Genomic DNA, 23832 nt, shown 5'->3' with positions numbered 1-23832 from the left:
GATGACTTTTGGTCAATTTCAAGCTAGAGAGCAAAGATACTGCACTGCTGTTACTATAAACCTTTACATGTTTGCTTTGAAAATTAGATGTAGTGCATCTGAAAATATATGTTACTGTCTTAGATAAACGGAAAATTAAAAAAAAAAATGTATAGTGTTGTTTAATCTTGTTCCTTTTTGATATTGATTTGTGAGAATGCGGGACGCATTTCTCGGAGGTGTGGGTTGTGAAGCGAAGTTATGATCAAAATCGAAAATATCCCTTCGGTTCCCTGTGGTAGAGTTGTGCTGACTAACTTCCGGTTTCATGTACTCATCCCATTCGATCCTCAACTGGTCACGTGATACCCGAAGGGTATATAAGCTAAGAAAATCAGTAGGATCGGGGAGTCTGTGTTCGACGGCCGAGACATCAACACATCGAAGCCAGGAAAGAAATTAAGGTTGGTAAGAATAACCTGTCTGTAGTCTTACGTGCCTGTAATAGGCTTTCGAGACTATAGATGTATATTTGGAGTAATAAATATACAAATTGGCTTGTTGACAGTAGTTAGAACGCTACAGTCCCGGAACGGCGCGTACGCTCCTGTCTTCGAGCAGCGCATACGCAATCGTAGTTTGAAGTGCGTGCGCCACAGAGAACCGGGGGATATTATTTGTACATATTTCAAATTTAAATCTGTGATTGAGGAAATAGATCATTTAATTCACTCTTTGATTTGCTCAGGCAGAGCAGCCGAATCCCATATCGAACTCAGAAACGTTACAGTCTTTAATGTTAAGTACTATTAACCAAAAAAGTTGTTGATCATTATCTAATGCTGAAATGTTGGAAATTTGCTTTTAATTAACTGCTTTAATTTGCTTTTAAACGAGTTTTAGACTAAAAAGCAGATAGCATCATTTTTAAATTTAAAATGTAATATTTTAATGTGGCTAAATTGTTTTAGAGTGATTTCGGCGATTGACAAAAGTTTCCGTCGCCGACAGCTTGTATTGCTTTAACATCTTAGCATTGTTGTTGAAAGTGGAGGGGGGAGCTTACTTAACAAAAATTTTAGATTTGCAATACACTACGCCGATCTTTGAAATCCTAAAACCTGGTACCCTTATAACTGTTACCTGTCATTTCTACATACTTGAGAACAGTGGGGAGGGGGGCGTTGAATTCTATTTTTAATGCAAATTTAAGGGAAAAAATACTGAGAACATGGGGGTATCCCTTCCCCTTTAATGTTTGTATGGTGGTTACTGACATTAGTAGGCGCTGGCACGATAAAGGACCTCTATGTGCAGCGCAAAGTCAAGAATTCACATAGGTCTTAAATTGAAGGCGTGCATGGTTAAAGTACAACATAATTAGAATATATCAATCAATATCTTCATCTTATTCGCAGGCACATGACGTTAAAATTGTTTGTCATAAAAAAAACAAATACCCCATACCTAAAAACGCGTGTATTATTTAGACTAAGGTAGTCTGCTATTTATTTTTATAATGAGAAAAAGTTAAAGGCCTAACGTCGGGTGCCTGTGATTTTTTTTTACTACGTAGAATGCACGTATTACGCAAATATTTGATTCAATGTGTACAAATCAAGAATTAAAACGTTGTCAGTGACAGATGTACATAACTGAGAATCACTGTTTGAAAACTTATAATTTCCATTTTACTTTTAGCAGAAATCCTCGGTTAATGCAAAGCCTTTCATTCACGGTTCTATGTACAAGCGGAGGGGGCATGGTGTTTCAGACCCAACGTCCACAAAATACCTCCCCACCTTCCTGAAAAAAAATCTAGCTCCGCCATTTCCTTGCAATCATTGGTTCTTGACACAAAACACACAGTAGGCCAATTCATTTTATTTTGTAATCCTTCAGATTTTGTTTTCAAAATAGAATGATGTCGATTATTTGTTTCAAAGACCCCCCCCCCCCCCCCCATTTCCAGTACCATATATGTTCAAATACATTAATCCATTAAATTAATTAGATTAGTTAATTAAAACACCTAAACTTGTTCACCATTCTATCAATGATCTCTATTGGTGTGTATCCTTTGTGACGTAGGAAAACGGTCTAGGAATTTAAACAAAACAATTTTTTATGAATATTCATCGCCCAGTCTTGGTGATTGTCCATATAATATGTTTAATGAATGGTGTTTCTTAAATAGATTGTGTCTAATGGCAGTTCGAGTTGTATTTAATATTTGTAAATTAAAATGTCATCCAGGTTTTTCCGTTTATAATCTGATTTCATTAATAATTTTATTTTGTGTTAAAGGGCGTGTACCGAATGTCCATGACATTTTGTTATTTAAGTTCAACAAGTGCAATGATTTTGCTGCTGAAATAAACACGATTTCCGGTGTCTTCATCGTGACCGGACAGGAATGCTAGAGGTAGTAGGATTGCCGTTCAAAAGTTTCACAAATCACATTGACGCAAGCGTCAAACGGGCCGCAAAAATATACATGTAATTGTTGTTTGAATCATCATTGGTTGTTAACATAAACACACAGAACAAGGAAGAAAATAACGAGTTGGTTGTACTTAAATGGTAAATTTTGATTTTAATTACTGTATTTTCAGCAACATGTTTTTAAATTTAACATTTTACTATTAATATTAAGAATAGAGTTCGTTACTGTAAGCATTTCTAACGGTAGTTGTTTGAGCATTGCTTAAGTATGAATTAAGTAATGGAGAACACATTGATTTGTACATTATTTTAATACAAAGTTCAATTCATTATTATTCTCTTGGAAATTATTTATTTCAAACCATCTTAATTTTTTTGGTGGATTGTATTGAATTAAAACTTAGTGCATAATTTGCATAATATATAATTTCAAGAGACCACATAATAAAATAGAAATGGATTAAGATAAAGGTATATGTTAGATCATGCTCATCCGGTAGAATCTGTTCAACTTTAAAGGTAAAAAATAAGCCGGAAATTTTTTTCCTAAATGGAATTATAGATTTTATCTACACTACAGTTAACGAAAATAATCATGGTTATTTCAAAAGAATTAAAAATAAATCAGGTTAGCTCGAATTTTCAGGTCCATTCAAATTTTCAGTTCTTTCATATTTTGGCCTAAATAATTGATATGGATGTCATTTCATGATAATGTTCTACTAGAAAGTACATGGCAATATAATAAATTCACACACAAAATCATTTTTTATACGCAACACATAGAAATTCAAATACATCAAAAACACTAAAATACATTATATAAAATTTAATGTCATTCAGGTCTTTAGTATTTTAGGTCTTTAGTATTTAGTAAACTGATTGTATACCGATACAATAAACAACTCCGAAAGTTTACGAATATATTATAGTCTCGATAAAACGCGTCTAACACGACAGTCTATGACAAAATTTTCATTTACGAGTAAAACAAAAAAATATGTAATCTATACTACTATATAAAAATAATAGACTCGAATTTTTTAGCTTTAATATTAATAAATCAGAAGAGTACTGTCTTTTGTTTTATATATTTTGAATATTTTCGGTACTTGAAGATTACCAATTTGTTTTTATTTTTTCTCAATCAAGCTTCGTTAATTAATTATCAATGAAAATTCCTCCAAAAACTCCGGAAATTATCTGAATTTTTTTGGATTTTACAATCTTGCGCATGCGCATTACATTCACGCTAAATCACCAGTCTGGGCGGACTTCGAAAAACGGAGTAAACGGAAGTGATTTCTCAAAAGAAAAAAAAATACTCCGAAAAAGGAGTTCGGCGCATGCGCAGTTAATCAAAATATCCCATTTTTACGTGAAAACAGGGCACTCAGGAAAATTGATTGTGCAAAGCGGATTATTCATATGCAGGTCTGAAAATACGTTTAAATGCTTTATAAGACATGTTTCAACAGAATGTATTTGGCAAAAATATACGTTCGTTGGCCAAATCAAATTTTATTTGCTGTCAAAGTTTTTCAATTCTGTTTCCGATGACGAAGCCAATAAAGTGAATAAATTAATGTTTTTTTTCCATGATTTCACTATAATTAAAGATAATTTATGTGCTAGGGTGTGAAATACACTATTACTGTTAGTTTTTTTTTAACCCGTTTGTAGTCATTACACCGTTCTTTTGATCACGCGCTGACTCGCCAAGTCGGCACTTCTTAAAACCTTGTATACATCGTAATTTTGTCGTATTAAAAAAAAAACATCATCCATATTAAAGGCTTGAATACTTACAATAGTGCAACAATTAATTTTCAATTTCCATACTTTCAAGTCTTAATTTGAAGTCCGATTTTCTTATCTTATAAGTCCTGGTCGACCACGTATGAGTTTTAATATTTGTATGTATTTTTCCTGTTGTTTACCGAAACATTTCCACTTTTTTAAAAAAAGTATTATTTTAAGATTAATCATTTCTGAGTCCTTTCCATATTTTTTTTCACGCTTCGAAGGATTTCAATCTATTTTTCAATCACGTTTTAGCGAGAAATGGAGGCAACTCTCCATTATTTAAATTAGCTACAAAACGGAAGTTGAGAAAATCGCAATGCATGACGGTGCCAAATACTCCGTTTGCGGAGTTTACTCCTTTTTCGGAGTCCGCCCAGACTGATCACGGGAGGCTCTTTATTTTATGTTTCCACAATATCATATTTGCATGGATAAACTTGGAAACGATAAAACATAATGCGTGTTAATTTTCATTTTTTCTGTTCACCAAAGAAAATACGGGAGATAACTCTAACACAGCGCATTCACTATAAAAAAATCCCGAGAGTTTCGAATGTCAACATGGTGTGCAAAAAACGTTGTTGAAATACATGTATGTTGAATTCTGCGATTATAGAATTAAACTTTTCGAAGAAAGGTACATGTATTTACAGCTTTAAAAGGGTTTGTTGTGAACAATTTGACTGTTATTTTCAATGCAACTTTATTATTTTTCTCCAAAATCGTTTTGGAGCTATTTTGCAATTTTCTGCTACATTACGGGTAAACAATGGTAAATATGGGAGGCATTTTAACTGTGGTGAAGGCCTTTCCCGAAACACAGTTAGATTATTCCAACTCAGCAGAGTGCAGTGAAATTAATAGCATTATTGTAGGCTTGAAGTTTGGTTATGCAAATGGCAACAATATACGGTGTTTTGATGTATCTATTTTGTAAATGCCTGCATGGTATCGTTTACAGTGTCAACCCATGCAAGCACGGGTCAAAGTCTAGTGATTTTTAAAAAGCATAAAACATATTTCTACGTGCAAATTTACTTTTAATTGATAAAAATGAGCATAATATTAATTCATTTAAGAAAAAAAACTATCCCGCAGAAACGCTATATATATACAATATTTAAATGTGTATCAAATGACGGACCGGCTCCTGGCGGCCCGTAATGAAATATGACATGAATTAAGAAAACAAAGCACAGATGTACACATGTGTAAGGATACGACAGAATATAAAACGGACTAAACTCATCAAGTTCTGACTGGCCAGGTATCCTATAGGTAGATAATTGCCGCCAAAATGACAATCTAAATTGTATTTTGCCGTCAAAAAGACAATGTTGAATTTTTTATTTCACAAACGCATAATGAAATTTGACACGAATTAATATAAAAGAAAGGTTTTTCTTAAATTTACATACAAAAATTTGAATTAACATGAAGTTGCCCTCCCCCCCCCCCCCCAACACACACTTTAAAGGGACCATGTAGAAAATTAAACTGAAAATAAGGAAATAATCAGTGAAACTGAAGTTAAAAGTACCCCCCCCCCCCCTACGGATTGGGAATATCAGGGTTTTGGAAAGTAACCTATAAATTTCTTTCTTTCTTTTTTCTTGCCAAGACTTTTTGGATAAGTCTGCCCCCTCTCACGTTCAAAAACGATGCTACGTGCCTGTTTCCTCAATGTTGACATTTCTTTTCAATTATAGATCTAAGTCGTTGGTTCAGACACAGACCCCCCCCCCCCCTTTAAAAAAATATGTTTACTTTGAGTATATATACGTTAAGTAATAATATGTAAACGGTGTGACCGTTGGACCGAGCGCAGATTTAACACAGTGCAGTTTGATTTTTGTATAATAAAATATATTTAAAACGCACACAGTAGGATCCGCCAGCATGATTGCCTTCTCAAATCATTCGTCAGAGTTAAACTAAATGTCGCGTGCTCAGTCTACATTATGACGTCATATTTCAGACGTAAAACGTCTTCGGAAATAGCCGAAGAGACTTACGTGATTCGGAATTTTTTTTAAATTCTTCTTTCATTGTTCATCAATTTAATTCATATGAATGCCAATGTAATAAAATTGAATACTTTATTCAGAATCTTAAAGACCAGTTCCTTGGCGTTAATGTTTTCATTTTCCATCTGATAATTTGATAAGACATACATAGAACAAGTCTTGTTTCTTGATTGAAGCACTATTAAAACTTATGTTTTTTTTTAATTTCTTTTAATTCAAATTACCTTCTATTGAAACATTGGAACTTATTAAATCGAGTTTAGGGGCAATAAACATCGATAACTACCAGTCAATCAATGATCGAACTAACTTTTTAAAAACAAAATGGCAGCCAATATGGCGGCGCCCATGGCTGGAAGAAAATTTTTTGGGCCTTAGTACCCCTGATTCAACTTTCATTTTTCACTGATTTTCTTATATATACGTGTTACCATTAATCCTCGCTTCGCGAGGCGGGCTTCGCCCGCCTCTCGCTGCGCTCGGTATAAAGATTAATTAAGTAATAGCGAGCGCAGCGAGGCGGCGCGAAGCGCCGCTCGCGTAGCGAGCTCCATAGACAACGTGTACGAACGGAGGAAATTCGAGTTGAAATCTGCACATTGTTCAAAGAAAATTTTATGAGGCCACGTGAAAACGTTCTACTATCCCAGTGATCCTTTGCGGTGCATAGCAACATGGTGGAACAGAAAGTGTTTCTACGGAAAATTCTTACCTCTACATCGCATACATCATTTTCATTTAACAATAAAAAAATCCTTCTAAAAACATTACAGTACACAACACATAAGCTTAAGTAAAAAACTGACCTTTTGCTGACATATGACGTCATTTCCTTCTCCGAATTTGTCCGACAATTTACGAAAACTGTCGAGCGCAAAAGAATGTTAACTATGACGTCACAAAGATCTCGCGTCTTAATTTCCCGCGATACATTTAGAGGTGGATCAAGCATATGTACTGGATCATGTAGGAAGTACTCAGTATCAGTGTTAACGGTGACTCTTTGGCTGATTAGTTTTGTTTCGATGATTTTTTTTTTTTGCTTAGTAAATACACATGCAAGTTCCATGCTAAATTTATTGTCATATTGATCCAATCATATATGCATACGTTAGGTAGGTGACAAAAAAGTATTAAGAAAGAAAAGTCTAATCATTATTAGATCTACGTGCAGCCACGTCATTTTGTAATGAATAGATAAATGAAAAGAATTAAACTGTTAAAATATCTACCGGTACATGTATTTGTTATATAGTTGCATATGTGGTCAAATAATATTGGATATCACACACTAAGAAAGGGGAGAGGGCACATGTCTACAACGTTTATATAGCGTACAATAATTAAAAAGATTTAAAACAAAATTAATGTCACTGAGGAAAATAATTAAAACACGGGTTACAACAAGGAACAAAATGATAAATAACAAACAAAATTTAATTTTACTGATTTTAATGATCATTATTAAAAGGTAAAGAAAAGATAAAACATAATTGTATCTACATAAAAAAAAAACGGCGTTGTGTTAATCAAAATATTTTAATACAATGTAAGTCTGTTTAACATTTTACTAATGCTCAGAGGTAGTTTGTTTAAGTGTATAAGACTAGGAAGGGGCCATTGGAATACAAGTTTGATAATTTTGGGTTCCTTGCGGTGGTAAAAGTTTTCGAGACAAAGCCAAAGTTTTTTGGTTAGGGCAAGTCCACGGGTTGCATTTAACAATGATGACAGATGTGTGGTTCCTTCTGCGCTCGCCCCAACGGTCACACCGTAAAACATATTAATGAAAACTAAGTTGACCGATTAATACATTAAAAACTAAATATTCGTTTTCCATTTTTTTGAAAACCGGTACATTCATCATCTGGGACTGAAACGACTTGGGGTCGAAATTGTTGGGTGGCAAAACGTCTAAGCATCGCTGTGACGTATGTCGACCGGACGATAGACAGATTTGGGAAGAGGAAAGGAAAGTTTATTTCTATTCGTTTAGATAATTGTTCCGCGTGAAACAAAAGGTTTGTCATATCAAATATTCTACAATGTAGTCTACTTCTTGAATACACCATGCCAGTGACAATATATATGAGATAAAACGCGATATATTTAAGAAATAAACAACGTTATTTAGTGAACATGGCGTTATGAATAGCAATTGCTCTGTTGGCATATTCCATGATACGCGCTAGCGCATCATGGAAAATATGCCAGCAGAGCAGTTGCTATTCATAACGCCATGTTCACTAAATAATCGTTGTTTATTACTTATATTTGCATTTTACCACTCGCAAATACCCTGTATTAGCCTAGACCTTGACATTTAGCTATTACATCAAAAGTAAACATTCAGACTGTAATGTATCTTTTTAATTCACAGATTTGTTAACAGAATCAATGATATGTTATAACAGTAATTCCTTTAAAATGTTATCAAAACATGTTTTAATATTACATGTAAATACGTCAAGTTTAATGGAGTTGGAGAAAAACACATGATGTATCGTATAGTGGTTTAAATCTATAACGTCATGGAAAAGTATATAGGCCTATAACGTTACACCTTTATGACGTCATAGTATACTGACAGAGCAATTGCGATTATAGAGAAATAATTGCAGCTCCTCCGTATGGGCTTACAGTGGGAAAGAACAATGGAAATGCAAATATTTAAAAATCAACTAGGCCTAACGTTACAATACAAATACAAATATTTTATTGGCACAAACACAATTACAACTAGAGCAGAGCTCGTGGCAAAGCCCCGAGTAGGTCTTCCGTTGTTGCTGCGAGTTGAAAATATATGTTACGATTATAATGACTATACTTTCAGTTCTGCTTTTGTTATAAAAATGTGTTGTAATTGAAAGTCTGTATATAAAACGTGTTTTGAAAAAAGAAAGGAAGAAAATATTTTAGGAAAACTATTTGTCGAGCAGAGTTTATGTAATCGTTTCAAACATTGTTTAAAAAATGAGATCATGTTTAATGGCGAGTTAAATTTTCAGAGTGTAGCAAGCATTGTTATATAAACATTAAACAGTATGTACTCATGATTCATGTCAGGAATTGTATTTCTTTTTTAAACTGAACTCGCCTACAAAACACGTAAACTTTTCTCAAAGATAACTTCTATATTAAAATATTTCTAAATTTTAGAAGACTATGTGCAAGTTTAGAATTGCGTGCTGACAAAATTTACAGACCCTAAAACGTACTACTACACCAAAAAAGCGTGCGGCCAACGTGCGAGAAACGTTTCGTGTAAACCTTTTAGAGTTTCATGTAAACCGTTTAGCGTTTCGGGCAAAGCGTGTAAATCGTTTCGAGCAAAGCGTGCGAGAACCGTTTGAAACGTTCATCAGATTTCATTCGGAACTCTCTGACAAGTTAATTGTTTCAAAATGGCGCGCGTGTTTTACATTACTTTAACAAAATTGAACGAATTTTTAACAAACAAAAGAAAGGTATATGTATTAAAAGACGACTAGTTACAGAGTACATGTATATTTAACGTTTTCATGCGATGTTTCAGTACTGAAACAATATTAAAATTCGCTATACATACAGTTAGCGAAACATGATTTCTATTGGAACAAACCTAAATCAACTTTAACTTGCACGATCATGTTTTGATAAGCATGTATTTTTATTATCTATTTACATCGATAACTCTTACTGAGACCATTCGGCTGTGTACAAGCAGCACACATAACCTCGGACATCGGGCGAGACCTGCACCTGGCTGAACCTGTCAATCAAACTCTGTGTATTTGTTTTCATTGGATGGTCAGGCGTCTCTCTTTTGTCAAAAGCCAATGGAAAATTAATGAATTCAAGGTAATCGGAATCAGAATATGATAAAGCACGTGCACACAATTTAAATGATAGAAAATTTATTAATTATTTGAACAAAATTAAATGTAAACATTGAAAGGAAATAAAAAAATTAATTATTATCGGAATCTATACGCATGGTACTCAATTAAAATAAATTACATTATGATTTTATTATTTTATGTAGTAAAATCACCCTTCCAACTGTTACTCAATTACATAACAATTGATGACCTGGGGCTATAAATGTTCTGAGCTGTGTGCGCTGAAGCGGCACAAGATTCTCGATCGCATGCGGCAATTGAATTAACACAGACTGGCCGAATAAACAAAGGGGTGGGAAAGTGAAACAAAATGTTACACATAAGAAGAAACCACCAAAAATGTTTTTCGACAGATCTTGATATCTTTTCTCCAATTAAAAAAAAATCCAGCGCGAGCACCTGTCAGCGGGGCGGGAGGAGTGGGGGGGGGGGGGGGCAGCAATGAGTTCGCTTCCACAATGAAACTACAGAAGTGATTAATATGTGACCGATAGAATCTAATCTAAAGTTGTTTAAACTCATGTGAATATTTACTAAAATAATCATCGAATGCCTCAATTCAGGGCATTCCTTTATCGTGCTAGCACCTACCGCAAACATGTAACATGGAACTTTGATTATAATTTGATTTGATTTTTAAACTACCTTGTACGCTATCGTATAAATCAATGCTTAATCAACTGTAAAAGTAAAATAACTTTATCTTAAACCAATATAATAGTTGAAAACATAATAAAATAAAGTTGTGTCCGTGCAAAATATGAAACATAAACGCGTCATAAGGTACATGTAGAAGAACACGAACCGACCGCGGATCACTTAACCACTCGCGCCGGATCTCCTCAGCCATGTGCGAGGGATGATCATTATTTAAAGGTTTAATATTTGAGGGGGGTGGGGTGGGGGTGTTGATTTAAAACATTAATTGTACAGTTTTTAAAGTAGTTTACATAAACCAACCAACCATTAGTTTATGTCTAACGATTTTTCCGATATGGAGTAATATCGTTCATTAATATTCATTTACACTCAAATATTTAATTAAATATATACAAGAAGGACAAACCTTTATAACATAAAATTAAAACAGTTCTTGTATATACGGCTATATTAACTCAAACACGTTCATATGCATGCAAGTGTAAGTTGCGGTGTGCGAATCTTGTGTATTAAATAACCGCTTACCGCTAGGTAATGCAGCCGTGGCTGATCTCCTCGGCCGTGGGCGAAGGATAGATTACGTAAAGGTACAACGCACAGAAACGCACAGCTCAGAACCAAGGAAGATTTGAAAAGTTTGCAGTATAATGACCTTACTCTATCAAATAGAAGTTCTTTATTTTAAACTAAAAACCCACAATTGATCTATGTCTATTATTGCTTTAGAGAATGACATTGCTTTTATTAATTAAATGAACTACATGTATTTCTTACTTGACATCCAATCGTTTAATCCACAAAAGATTTTGTGTAATCAAAACTAAAACAATTCTTGAGTTCGCGGCTAAATAAATTCATATATGAGAGACGCAACTCTCGTGTATTAGATAACCACTGACCGCTAGGTAGTCCAGCCGCGACCACGGTGACCGACTTTCTCGGCCGCGGGCGAGGGAGAGCTTACGTAATGGTACACACACAGCTCTGATTCAAGGTAGATTTTGAATGCATGATGTTTATATTAAAAAGGTAATGCATATATTTTTTCATTCCATATTTTGTGTTTTACTAGAAAAGAAAAAGAATGTTTTGTTTTCCAATTCCCGTTTTTAAGGATTGTGCACTATAAGAACTTAACAACGACTTAAACTCCTAAAAAAAAGCATGTATTCTAAAAAAAAAAATTCTTATGAATTAATGCCTCCTGTATAAACCAGCATACTTTCTGCGGTAACTTCATGCCAGTTGTACGCACAAAGTCTTTCGTTAACTTGTCAAATAAAAACAGGTACATGCTAACATGTAAAGCTTTTTACACTCATACTACACAAACCACTTACAAAATAACATTGAAACGACCTTTATGAGATCCCAACAAACAACTTTTCCAGCGACAGCCATATCAAAATCCTAACCGTTTTTGAGTTATTAAGCAAAATTTTTTAGGGGCCATTGGCCCTTAATTTAAGGGGCCAGCCCCTTTTTATTGGTGTCAAATGAAAGCCCTTGTTATTTTGCACAACTTTTATTCTACATGTCTTTACAAAATTTTTTTCGTTCAAAAGATATAAAGGAAAACATGTCTAAATTTTTGCACTTTTTTGAATCCTGTTTTTTGACCCCCTACCTTTTCCTAAATAAAAAACGTAATCTAAAAACATAAACAGATGTGCACAACTACAATGTCTCTGTTATTCAAATTCGTTGGATTCCCATTCCCTGCTATCATAGTCTCGGAGCCTTTGTCTGGAAACAAAAGGCCCTAAAAAAATTTTAAAGGGGAATAACTCTTTAACGGAAAGGGAATTCTACATTTTATGAATTGCTTAAGATAGTGTTTTGTAAAGTACATTAGCCCTGAAAATTTGAGCAAAAACCGTTTAGAAATGAGCAAGATATGAAGCCTCAAAGTTCGCGTCTAGGAAACAAAAAAAAAAAAAGAAAAATAAGAATAATCTTAATTTTTTTCCCGCACAATAATAGAAAGGTCTTCCGTTGGAAACGGAAGACCTTAATAATTGGCAAAGGCCCAATGAATATATAAGAACATCATTGTATGTTTACAATAGTTTCATGTACAGTATATATATTTTTACTGATCTATATAGATCAGTTTAACATTTCCTTAGACTAATTGACATTTGTGTTCAAAGCAGTCATTAATGAATTTAACAGTAATATTTAAAATAGTATGTATTTCACTATTTAAACATACATGTAAAATGTATCTTTCTTTGTCCAAGTTATTGGCAATATTTATTTTACTTATCTTATAAAAATTACTAAAATAGCTGTTCCTTAGATGAGAATAGGCTTTACATTGAAAAAGAAAATGAGTTTCATCTTCAATTGCACCAGTTTTACAAGCATTACAATATCTTTCATTCCTAATTGTGGCATTATATCTACCACTTTCTATTGCAAGTTTATGTGCACTTAATCTTATTCTACTAATAGAGGATCTCTCAGATCTTTTCCTGAGTATATCAACATAAGGACTTCTTTTTCTCATATATAATTTTTGAAAAAATGAAAGTTTTTCTGAACTAAAAATTTTTGATGATTGCTCTTGGATACATTGGTCAATGATTCTTTGCTTTATGTTTGGTAAAAAGTGTTGGATTGTGCTTTTATAATTACTAATGTTTGAGAATCCCAAATTGTCTAGGATGCCATAAATTTTCTTAGTCCAGGAATTGGAATTGATCGTTCCCTGATATAATTTAAATGCCAAAGAATTAGATGTTATCAAGTGATTCCAATATTTAATGCTTGAGAATGAGATTTTAGACCAAAGTGGTAACCTGTTTAATTCTGCCAAACAACCAGCATTAGATGCTTTGCAATGTAATCCAAGTATATCTTTAAGAAATTTTACATTTCAATGAGAGATCCACGTTACATATTGAAATAAAATGGCTACCCAGAAATCGTATCATTCATGTATATGTAAAGTTTTCAAGAAAAAACTGTTGTAACTTAGTTCAGGTAAGGGAGGAGGGGGTAAGTTGTTTCAATCCAACAGCTGTATGTACTGGCCTAGATATAATAAGTGATTAATGATTTCAATAAGAAATATAACGTTACCACAATCTCGATGACCTACATTTTTTTCTCTAAGCTTTTATACCCCACCCCAGAAAATTCCCATTACTTAATTCTATTATATCTGAGAATTTTCGTACCCTTAGTCCCAAATTTTGAAATGCCCCCAGTAAAGAAAGGAAGTCGGTGATAATATAATTTTTTTTTATTGATTTTCACTCCTCAGTAACTGATTAAATTAACATTATATAAAAATTTAAATAAAAAATCTACCGTGGAAATGAATTGCGTCGCCGTCCTTAAACATGTATAACATGTAAGAAATGGGGTCAGTTGTTATCAATGTCTTAATCACTTACCTGAATTACAAAAAAAAATATAGAAAAAAGTTGACATTTTGTCAATAAACTGAAAAATGCCTGCACCACAGTAACTGCTCACACCTTTGGTATTTCAACAAGTGTGATATGATGTCCATCAACCATAATTGATTACATTTTTATACCATGAACGATTAGTAGTAAACCTTTTACATTAATTTGTAAACAATGAACAAATTGTGTTCTACCTCAATATGAATAAATCATGTATACATCAGATAGGGAGGTTGAATGGGGGATGACCCCCCTCCCCCTCCCCAATTATTTTTTTTTTCAAAATCGTCTTTTATCTGAAATTTTTATTTGGAACAGTTTTAATAATTATAGTGAAATTTGACCTTAAGAACAATCAGTTTCAGCGAGCAGTAATACGGAATCTGTAATTTTTATAAATATTAAATGATAAATTTATTTTGTACCCTTGTCCATTTATAAGTTTTAATTATAAAACTGTCTTTTTAAAATCAATTGTATTACATTTACTTATATAACAAAGCTAATTTTAGATGAAGCTATTTTAAACGAACTCTTTTAAAAACGCGCTTTAATACAGACGTTAATTTATGTGTACTAAGTCATCAGTTTCAGAGAGCAGTGATACGGAATCGGAAAAAACCACAGTGTGGTGATCTGGAAACTCAGATCAAACTCTGTAAAATTGACAGCATCAAGAAAGAAAAATTGATGGGTATATAATTTAATTCTGGTTGTAATGCGCTTTCTGATTGGCTAAAAAATTGTTTAATATCATATAAAGAATGTTGCCTAGGTCATGTTAAGACTAACGTCAAAAATTTATCAATACACCCCTCTCCGGCATCCGAAGATTGCCGGAGAGGGGTGTGATATAAATCTTATATCACACCCCACGGTTTATATCACACCCCTAGGCGAATTTTCGGTTTATATCGCACAGGGCGGAAAAGGGTATATTTTCTATAAGTATACGATATAAAATGGTTTGGGGCAGTTTACGCTTTATAAACTGCAAAATAATAAATGTACATGTATATATCAACCATTTTAGTTTATATTTTTCATCCTGCTCTTGTAAAAATCAAGCCATGCAGTTGGGTTTTTATTTCAATTTTAAAGAAAAGGTTAAGAAACATGAAAAGTAATTAAGAAAAAATCGGACACAATATATGCAAAACTGAACCCAAAAATATTTTTTAAAATATTAAGCATTGTATCATAAATGTGTATACATGTATATGATGTTAAATCCAGTGCTTGGGATATCATCAAATACTAGTGTGTAACAGTTGATGGTCTCTTTACAGGTTCTCTGTGTCTGACTGTTGACTGATAGGTTATATCAGTCTGTAGAATGTAACAGTTGATGGTCTCTTTACAGGTTCTCTGTGTCTGACTGTTGACTGATAGGTTATATCAGTCTGTAGAATGTTGATGGTCTCTTTACAGGTTCCCAGGTTGTGTCTAACTGTGCTGTTGACTGAGAGGTCAAAGAGAATATATGTGGTATAGTATTCATGTAATATCACCATGTTCATGTAGCTATACTCTGTATTTTTAGGTCACCTGAGTCTCTCAGGAGACCCATTGCTATCTCACGTTTGTCGTCGTGTGTCATTCATAGACATTTTAGTATACATCTTTTAAATGGGTATGAGGGCAGTAGTCATTATGTTAGTCCTGGGGTAAGAACTGTTGCCCGAGAGCATAGGCTGAGGTCAACATCAATTTCTTACCCAGGAACTGACAATATAACTATTGCCCACATTCCCATTTGATGATTGATGTGTTAGACGAGGAGAAACATATCCTTGTGGTAATGTCAGGGCTGGGGTATTGTCCAATTATCTGCTCGGGGGACAGTCAAAAATCAGCCAGGGTTAAGGGAATAGCAAAGCAAGGGCCATAAGCCAGTATTTAACATGTATACATTGGTGGGTTCCCATTTTGCACACATTTGAGGATTAGGTGTGAATTGTGTTTTGATAGCAATTACAGTCTGTTCTCTACATGGGGTAAAGACACAACTGCATTTTACCTATGTTTTATGACGACATTTTAAAAAATTACATTCTGTATTTCATAGGTGAATTGTAAATAAGAACATACTGAAGATATGTGTCGCATTTGAAAAACTGTTTTTCAATAGAATCAGACAGAAGTCAAATTCTGTGTCAGCTCTCATTTCTCTAAATTATGGTGATGTGTGTGTTTGTGTGTGGTGGGGGGGGGGGGGGAGAGAAAGAGAATCTAATGAGTAATATTAGATGTACATGTTCAGTAGAAAAAACAAAGAAAGTATGAGAGAGAGAGACAGAGAGAGAGACAGAGAGAGAGAAGAGTAATATTAGATGTACATGTTCAGTAGAAAAAACAAAGAAAGAATGAGAGACAGAGAGATAGAGAAAGAAAGTACATATCTGAGAAGTAAGGTAAATGATGAGAGAGAGAGAATAAGATCTAAAGAGAAATATTACAGGTACAGGTTTAGTAGAGAAAATCAGGGGGGGATTTTAAGCAAAGAAAGAGAGAGAGAGGAGACAGAGAGAGAGAGAGAAGAGGGGGAGAGACAGACAGAGAGGAGAGAGAGAGAGAAGAGGGGGAGAGACAGACAGAGAGGAGAGAGAGAGAGAAGAGGGGGAGAGACAGAGAGGAGAGAGAGAGAAGAGGGAGAGAGAGAAGAACATTAGTACCTGTTTGACAGAACAAATCTAAGAAAGAAGAGAGGGAGTAAGATATAAAGAGTAATATTACATATACAGGTTTAGTACAGAAAATTAAGGACAAATTGTAAGCAGAGAAAGTCTGTGTGTGTGTGCACTTGTGTATGAGAGAGAGAGAGAATTAACATACCCGGTAGATGCAAAGTACATGTTTGAGAGTAAGCAGTATTTGATATAGTAAATGTAGATTTTTACGAGCTTGAAAAAGGTTAAGAAATGAATTAAGGAAAAAAATCAGACACTATATATACATAAATAAACCAAAAAATATGGATCAACTTATTAAACATTGTATCATTTAAATGTGTATATTATTAAATCCCACACTTGCTCGGGATATCATCAAGTACTAGTATGTAATAGTTCATAGGTTATACCAGTCTGTAGAATGTAACAGTTGATGGTCTCTTTACAGGTTCCCTGTGTCTGACTGTGCTGTGTACTGAGAGGTCAAAGAGAGAATATATGTGGTATAGTATTCATGTAATATCACCATGTTCATGTAGCTATACTATGTATTTTTAGGTCACCTGAGTCACTCAGGAGACCCATTGCTATCTCACGTTTGTCGTCGTGTGTCATTCATAGACATTTTAGTATACATCTTTTAAATGGGTATGAGGGCAGTAGTCATTGTGTTAGTCCTGGGGTAAGAACTGTTGCCCGAGAGCATAGGCTGAGGTCAACATCAATTTCTTACCCAGGAACTGACAATGTAACTATTGCCCACATTCCCATTTGATGATTGATGTGTTAGATGAGGAGAAACATAACCTTGTGGTAATGTCAGGGCTGGGAAATTGTCCAATTATCTGCTTGGGGGACTGTCAAAAATCAGCCAGGGTTAAGGGAATAGCAAAGCAAGGGACATAAGCCAGTATTTAACATGTATACATTGGTGGGTTCCCATTTTGCACACATTTGATGATAGGTGTGAATTGTATTTTGATAGCAAGTACAGAATGTTCTCTATAGGGGCAATAACACAACTACATTTTACCTATGTTTTATAACCCCATTTTAAAAAGTAACATTCTGTATTTCATAGGTGAATTGTAAATAAGAACACACTGAAGATATGTGTCACATTTGAAAAACTGTTTTTCAATAGAATCAGACAGAAGTCAAATCCTGTGTCGGCTCTCATTTCTCTAAATTATGGTGATGTGTGTGTTTGTGGAGAGAGAGAGAAAATAAAATCTAATGAGTAATATTACATGTACATGTTCAGTAGAAAAACAAAGAAAGTATGAGAGAAGGCAAATCTTGTGTCAGCCCTCATTTCTATAACTAAGTTATGGTGATGTGTTTGTGGAGAGAGAGAGAGAGAGAGAGAGAGAGAGAGAGAGAGAGAGAGAGAGAGAGAGAGAGAGAGAGAGAGAGAGATTACATGTCTAAGAGAAATAGAAAGATGCATATGTTTAACAGAGTTAGTCAGAGAGAGAGAGAGAGAGAGAGAGAAGGCAAATCTTGTGTCAGCCCTCATTTCTATAACTAAGTTATGGTGATGTGTATGTGGAGAGAGAGAGAGAGAGAGAGATTACATGTCTAAGAGAAATAGAAAGATGCATGTGTTTAACAGATTTAGAGAGAGAGAGAGAGAGAGAGAGAGAGAGAGAGAGAGAGAGAAGGCAAATCTTGTGTCAGCCCTCATTTCTATAACTAAGTTATGGTGATGTGTATGTGGAGAGAGAGAGAGAGAGTGAGATTACATGTCTAAGAGAAATAGAAAGATGCATATGTTTAACAGATTTAGTCAGAGAGAGAGAGAGAGAGAGAGAGAGAGAAGGCAAATCTTGTGTCAGCCCTCATTTCTATAACTAAGTTATGGTGATGTGTATGTGGAGAGAGAGAGAGAGAGAGAGAGATTACATGTCTAAGAGAAATAGAAAGATGCATGTGTTTAACAGAGTTAGAGAGAGAGAGAGAGAGAGAGAGAGAGAGAGAGATTACATGTCTAAGAGAAATAGAAAGATGCATATGTTTAACAGAGTTAGTCAGAGAGAGAGAGAGAGAGAGAGAAGGCAAATCTTGTGTCAGCCCCCATTTTTATAACTAAATTATGGTGATGTGTGTAGGGGGTTAGATCTAAAGAGTAATAATACATGTACATGTTTAGAGAAAGTCTGTTTGAGAGAGAGGGAGAAAGAATGAGAGAAAGAGGAGAGAGAATGAGGGAAAGAGAGAAAAAAGATAGAAGAGAGGGATGATAGAAAGCAATAATACGTATAAGAAGAGAGAGAGAAAGATTACATGTCTGAGAGGATAAGTAAGATGCACATGTTTACATGTACAACAGTAAGGAGAGAGAGAGAGAGAGAGAGAGAGAGAGAGAGAGAGACTATATGTCTGAGGGAATAAGTAAGATGCACTTGCTGTTATCAAACAAATATAACTGCTGTATCATGTAATATATGGACATTTGCCATTACTTAATATATGCATTTCCATTGTTCTTTCCCACTGTAAGCCCATACGAAGGAGTTGCAATTATTTCTCTATAATCGCAATTGCTCTGTCAGTATACTATGACGTCATAAAGGTGTAACGTTATATATACTTTTCCATGACGTTATAGATTTAAACCACTATACGATACATAATGTGTTTTTCTCCAACTCGATTAAAATTGACGTATTTACATGTAATATTAAAACATGTTTTTGATAAGATTTTAAAGGAATTACTGTTATAACATATCATTGATTCTGTTAACAAATCTATGTGAATTAAAAAGATACATTACAGTCTGAATGTTTACTTTTGATGTAATAGCTAAATGTCAAGGTCTAGGCTAATACAGGGTATTTGCGAGTGGTAAAATGCAAATATAAGTAATAAACAACGATGATTTAGTGAACATGGCGTTATGAATAGCAACTGCTCTGCTGGCATATTTTCCATGATGCGCTAGCGCGCATCATGGAATATGCCAACAGAGCAATTGCTCTTCATAACGCCATGTTCACTAAATAACGTTGTTTATTTCTTAAATAAATTGCAGATCACGGAGGGAGTAAATTAGTAACAGCAAGAACAGCAGTTATATAAACCGGTTTAAACTGGTTATCACATAGACTGTTGAGTTGAGATCGACGAGCAAGAAAATATAATCCATGAAAAATAACTCTTGAAATTTTGCTTTTAATTATAAAGTCATTTTTGTTGAATAATTGTAAAACATAGTGTTTTGACAACATTCATGAAGAGAGAGAGATTACATCTCATTTAGAGTAAGATATATTTAGTACATGTACCGGTACATGTTTGATGGAGTTTGTCTGAAAGACAGAAATAGAGAAAAAGAGAGAGCAAAAATACATGTTCAGAAGAGAAATCTGAGGAGATAGAGAAAAAGCATTTGTTTGAAAAAAGTCCGAGAGAAAGGAGGAATAGGATCTCTAGAGCAATTGTACATGAGAGAGGAGAGAGAGAGAGAGCAAGAATGCTTGTTTAGTGTTAAAATTATGAAAAACAGAGATTGAGAGAAAGAAATAAAAAGAGCAGGAATACATGTTAGGTAAATTGAGACAGTAAATACCCGGTAATTGAATTCAACTAAATTGAGACGTGTACTCTACATCTTATTTTATTTTTTTCTCTCTGACTTTCTCTGCTAGATAATCATATAATACACTTTCTCAATTATGTACACATCCAAGAGAGAGAAACAGAGAGAAAGATATATAGAGATAAAACGATGGCAATAGAGAGAGAGAGAGAGAGAGAGAGCACCTCTTTCTCACTCAGCAATCTTGTGTTGTATTTTTCTACTGGTTGAGTGTCTCTATAATCAGAACCAGAATGATGGACCGTCAATTATCTTAGTAGGGAAAATATAGTATTTCTTTAATAAAAACATCTGCTTTAAACTAAAATATTTCTTATATAATTTGACATTGAAACTATAAAACAATGATAATTCTAAAACTCTTTATTTTCATTCAACAGGTTATGACCCAGACCGCCCACATCATGGACACAGCAAGCTCCCAATACATCACAGCAAGCTCCTCATACCGTGTACATCTGTGTTCTAAGTGTCCGGGGGACACAGCGTACTATTGTGTATCGTGTCCATGTGATCTGTGTCCCCAGTGTAAAGAGAACCATGTAAAAGATCTCCAAACAATAGACCATGATGTTGTGTCACACCGTGATAAAATCAACTACATCCCAACACAAGAGATCTGTGTGAGACATCCTAGCCATGTTTATACAAAGTACTGTGAACCTTGTCAAGTTCCTGCCTGTAATAATTGCCAAACACATAGAAAACACACTCAGATAGATGTTACAACAGCCTATAAAACAAAGCGACAACAACACAGAGGAACCATTCACACCATCAGAAGTGAGGCTCTCTTTTACAGACCTGTTCTCCTGACAGGAATCAAAGCTGATGTCAAAACCTGTCACACAGAATTCTCCCTCCTTCAATCAGAGATGTTAACAAAGGCCCAGACACTGAAGGAGCTCATTGACTATGTGGTATATGATCTATTGAACAATGTGTTATGTTACTTTGATTTCAAACACAGATGTAAAAAACAAAAGATAAAAATGATCAGACATATTGTCAGACTAAGGAGATATGAACACAGATATGTACAGCCAGCATTCACATTCAGTGCACTACAATTCCTCTCCTTCACAAAGACAGCCCTCCCCCAGATACATCTTACACTCCACACCAGCCAGCTCTCCATGACTGAGTCACTCAACAAGGAGGATGTGATGGAGTCACTGAGTGCAATCCAAATCACAGAGAGAGGAAACCGACGCGTAGGAAACCAGTGTCTGCTGAAACTGACGTCTGGTGCTGAGCTCCATCAATCTCTCACACTGACAGGTGTTGATCATTGTTTACACATTTCCTGTGTGACATCAGACCGGGTCTGGGTCAGTGATTATAACAATCTCATGTTGACAGACACAACAGGTGTCCCTCTACATCGTGTGGAGGATTCATGGAGTGGTTTATCTGGATTACACACAGTGAACAGTGAGAGTGAACTGATTTATATAGATAGGAATTTTATTAACATCAACAAACTGTCAAAGGATATGAAAACAACCACCACATTTATAGAGATAACAGGTTCTACATGGAGACCACGGTGTGTGTACTGGTCCCCGTCCACTGGGGATCTACTGGTCGGGATGTATAACTATGATACAAACACAGGCAAGGTAACCTGGTACAACCAGAGTGGACAACTCACACAAACCATACAGTACCACAACACAGGACAGGGACTGTATGGTGAACCTAACTATATAACAGAGAACAACAATGGGGATGTCGTGGTGTCTGACATTACAGCTGTAGTGGTGACAGAGTGTGGAGGAAGACATCGTTTCTCCTACACAGGACCTCCATCAGGATCACGACTACTGCCATTAGGAATCTGTACTGACGCGCTGTCACACATCCTGGTGTGTGATGTTAGAACCAACACAGTACAGATGATAAATAAGGACGGTCGGTTCCTGTCATATCTACTGACAAAATCACAAGAGATGGGTGATCCATACAGCCTGAGTTATGATGTCAACACTCACCGTCTCTGGGTCGGATCATGGTACAACAAGGTGTATGTCTACAGGTATATCACCAGACAGGACGCTCTGACAGGTAAGTCTGAGTCATTATCATTCACATTAATTAGATATAGATAACTAAGACACACAGTCCGTGTTAATTATCAGTCAATAAGATACATGTAAGACATGTTTATCTGTGTGATTGTTTGTCAATATAAACAACTCATTGTTACAGGGTTAGCTGTATCTACCAGTCATTGGGATTCAGTGTTTATCTAAAATATACAGAAATTAGATACATTATTTTATTAATTAAATGTAGTTACATGTCATTGTATTTAGTGAATAGAAATAACAGGTTGCTGTATTTAATTATGAAATATATAGAGTGACTCATGTATTTGTAATCAGTTATTTTGTGACATGTTAATTGACTTAACTTAATTAATTAGATAAATAATAAAGCAAGTGTCATGGTAATCAGGTTAAAGTTTTAATTTGTAGATGTAGCTCTATCATTACATATACTGTATGTATTAATTAACAGCTAATTAATGCCTTGTTGTAGATGAACACAGACCCCGTCCTGATGGAGACACCCGATACACGACACATCCTCACACCACAACTCATCAACTTAACGAAGGTAAAACTCACTGACGCATGTATTTGTAATCAGTTGTTTTGTTACAAATGATTTGACTTAATTCAATTAATTAGACAATTATAAATTAAAGCAAGTGTCATGGTAATTAGGTTAAAGTTTTAATTTGTAGATGTAGCTCTATCGTTACATATAATGTATGGAATGGATTAATTAACAGCTAATTAATGACTTGTTGTAGATGAACACACACCCCGTCCTGATGAGGACGCCATGTCCAGCTCAACACAAGCCGTATAATGGAGATAGCTGGGATATTGACAGGTTGTAAATGTTTCTGTACAAATCTAGTCTGCTCTCAAAACCACACATGTTGTTTGTCACTTTGTTCAACATCTGCAGCTGAAATTGAGCTGTGTATAATTCACATGGACCGTAATACTGACTCCTGTTTATTTCACACTTTGTGATCATCCAAACATGGCTGACTGTTGCTGAGTGAGAAACATCATGTTATACAAATTTTATTTTCTGAATGTGGAATATTATAAAAGAGTCTTTAATAACTAAACAATTAAACATTGTAAATGTTGGATCTTTATCAATTCCAAAATGTATCTTATTTTGCTAATAGTGCCATTATTATACCCCATGCAATGGAATTGTTAGAGAATAATGATTTCAACCTATCCGTCTGTCAGTCCTGGTTTTTAAGCAAAACTTATATTGAACAGCTGCACAGAATTTTATGAAACTTTT

The 23832-nt window shown here is 34.7% G+C and overlaps 1 protein-coding gene across 8 annotated transcripts in view; it reads left to right on the top strand.

Moving 5' to 3' along the window:
* Positions 1 to 8119: 8119 nt before the first annotated feature.
* LOC105337630 (uncharacterized) overlaps positions 8120 to 23832 on the top strand; it is a 52876-nt gene continuing 37163 nt past the window's right edge. For 2 of the 8 annotated variants that reach the window (XR_010712920.1, XM_066081538.1), the window contains exons 1-3: positions 8128 to 8278; positions 15649 to 15705; positions 17338 to 17392. Coding sequence is in view for 6 of the 8 variants with exons in the window: in XM_066081522.1 (XP_065937594.1) it covers positions 20838 to 22560; positions 23038 to 23115; positions 23315 to 23373 (1860 nt within the window). In the remaining 2 variants the exon portion in view is untranslated. Of the gene's footprint in view, positions 8279 to 15648; positions 15706 to 17337; positions 17393 to 19363; positions 22561 to 23037; positions 23116 to 23314; positions 23398 to 23832 lie in introns of those variants that run through there. The other 6 variants (XM_066081527.1, XM_066081531.1, XM_066081533.1 and 3 more) reach the window with 6 other exon arrangements.

Source organism: Magallana gigas, chromosome 1 (assembly GCF_963853765.1).
Source record: "Magallana gigas chromosome 1, xbMagGiga1.1, whole genome shotgun sequence".
NCBI lineage: Eukaryota > Metazoa > Mollusca > Bivalvia > Ostreida > Ostreidae > Magallana > Magallana gigas.
This window is presented reverse-complemented; position numbering and strand designations above follow the sequence as displayed.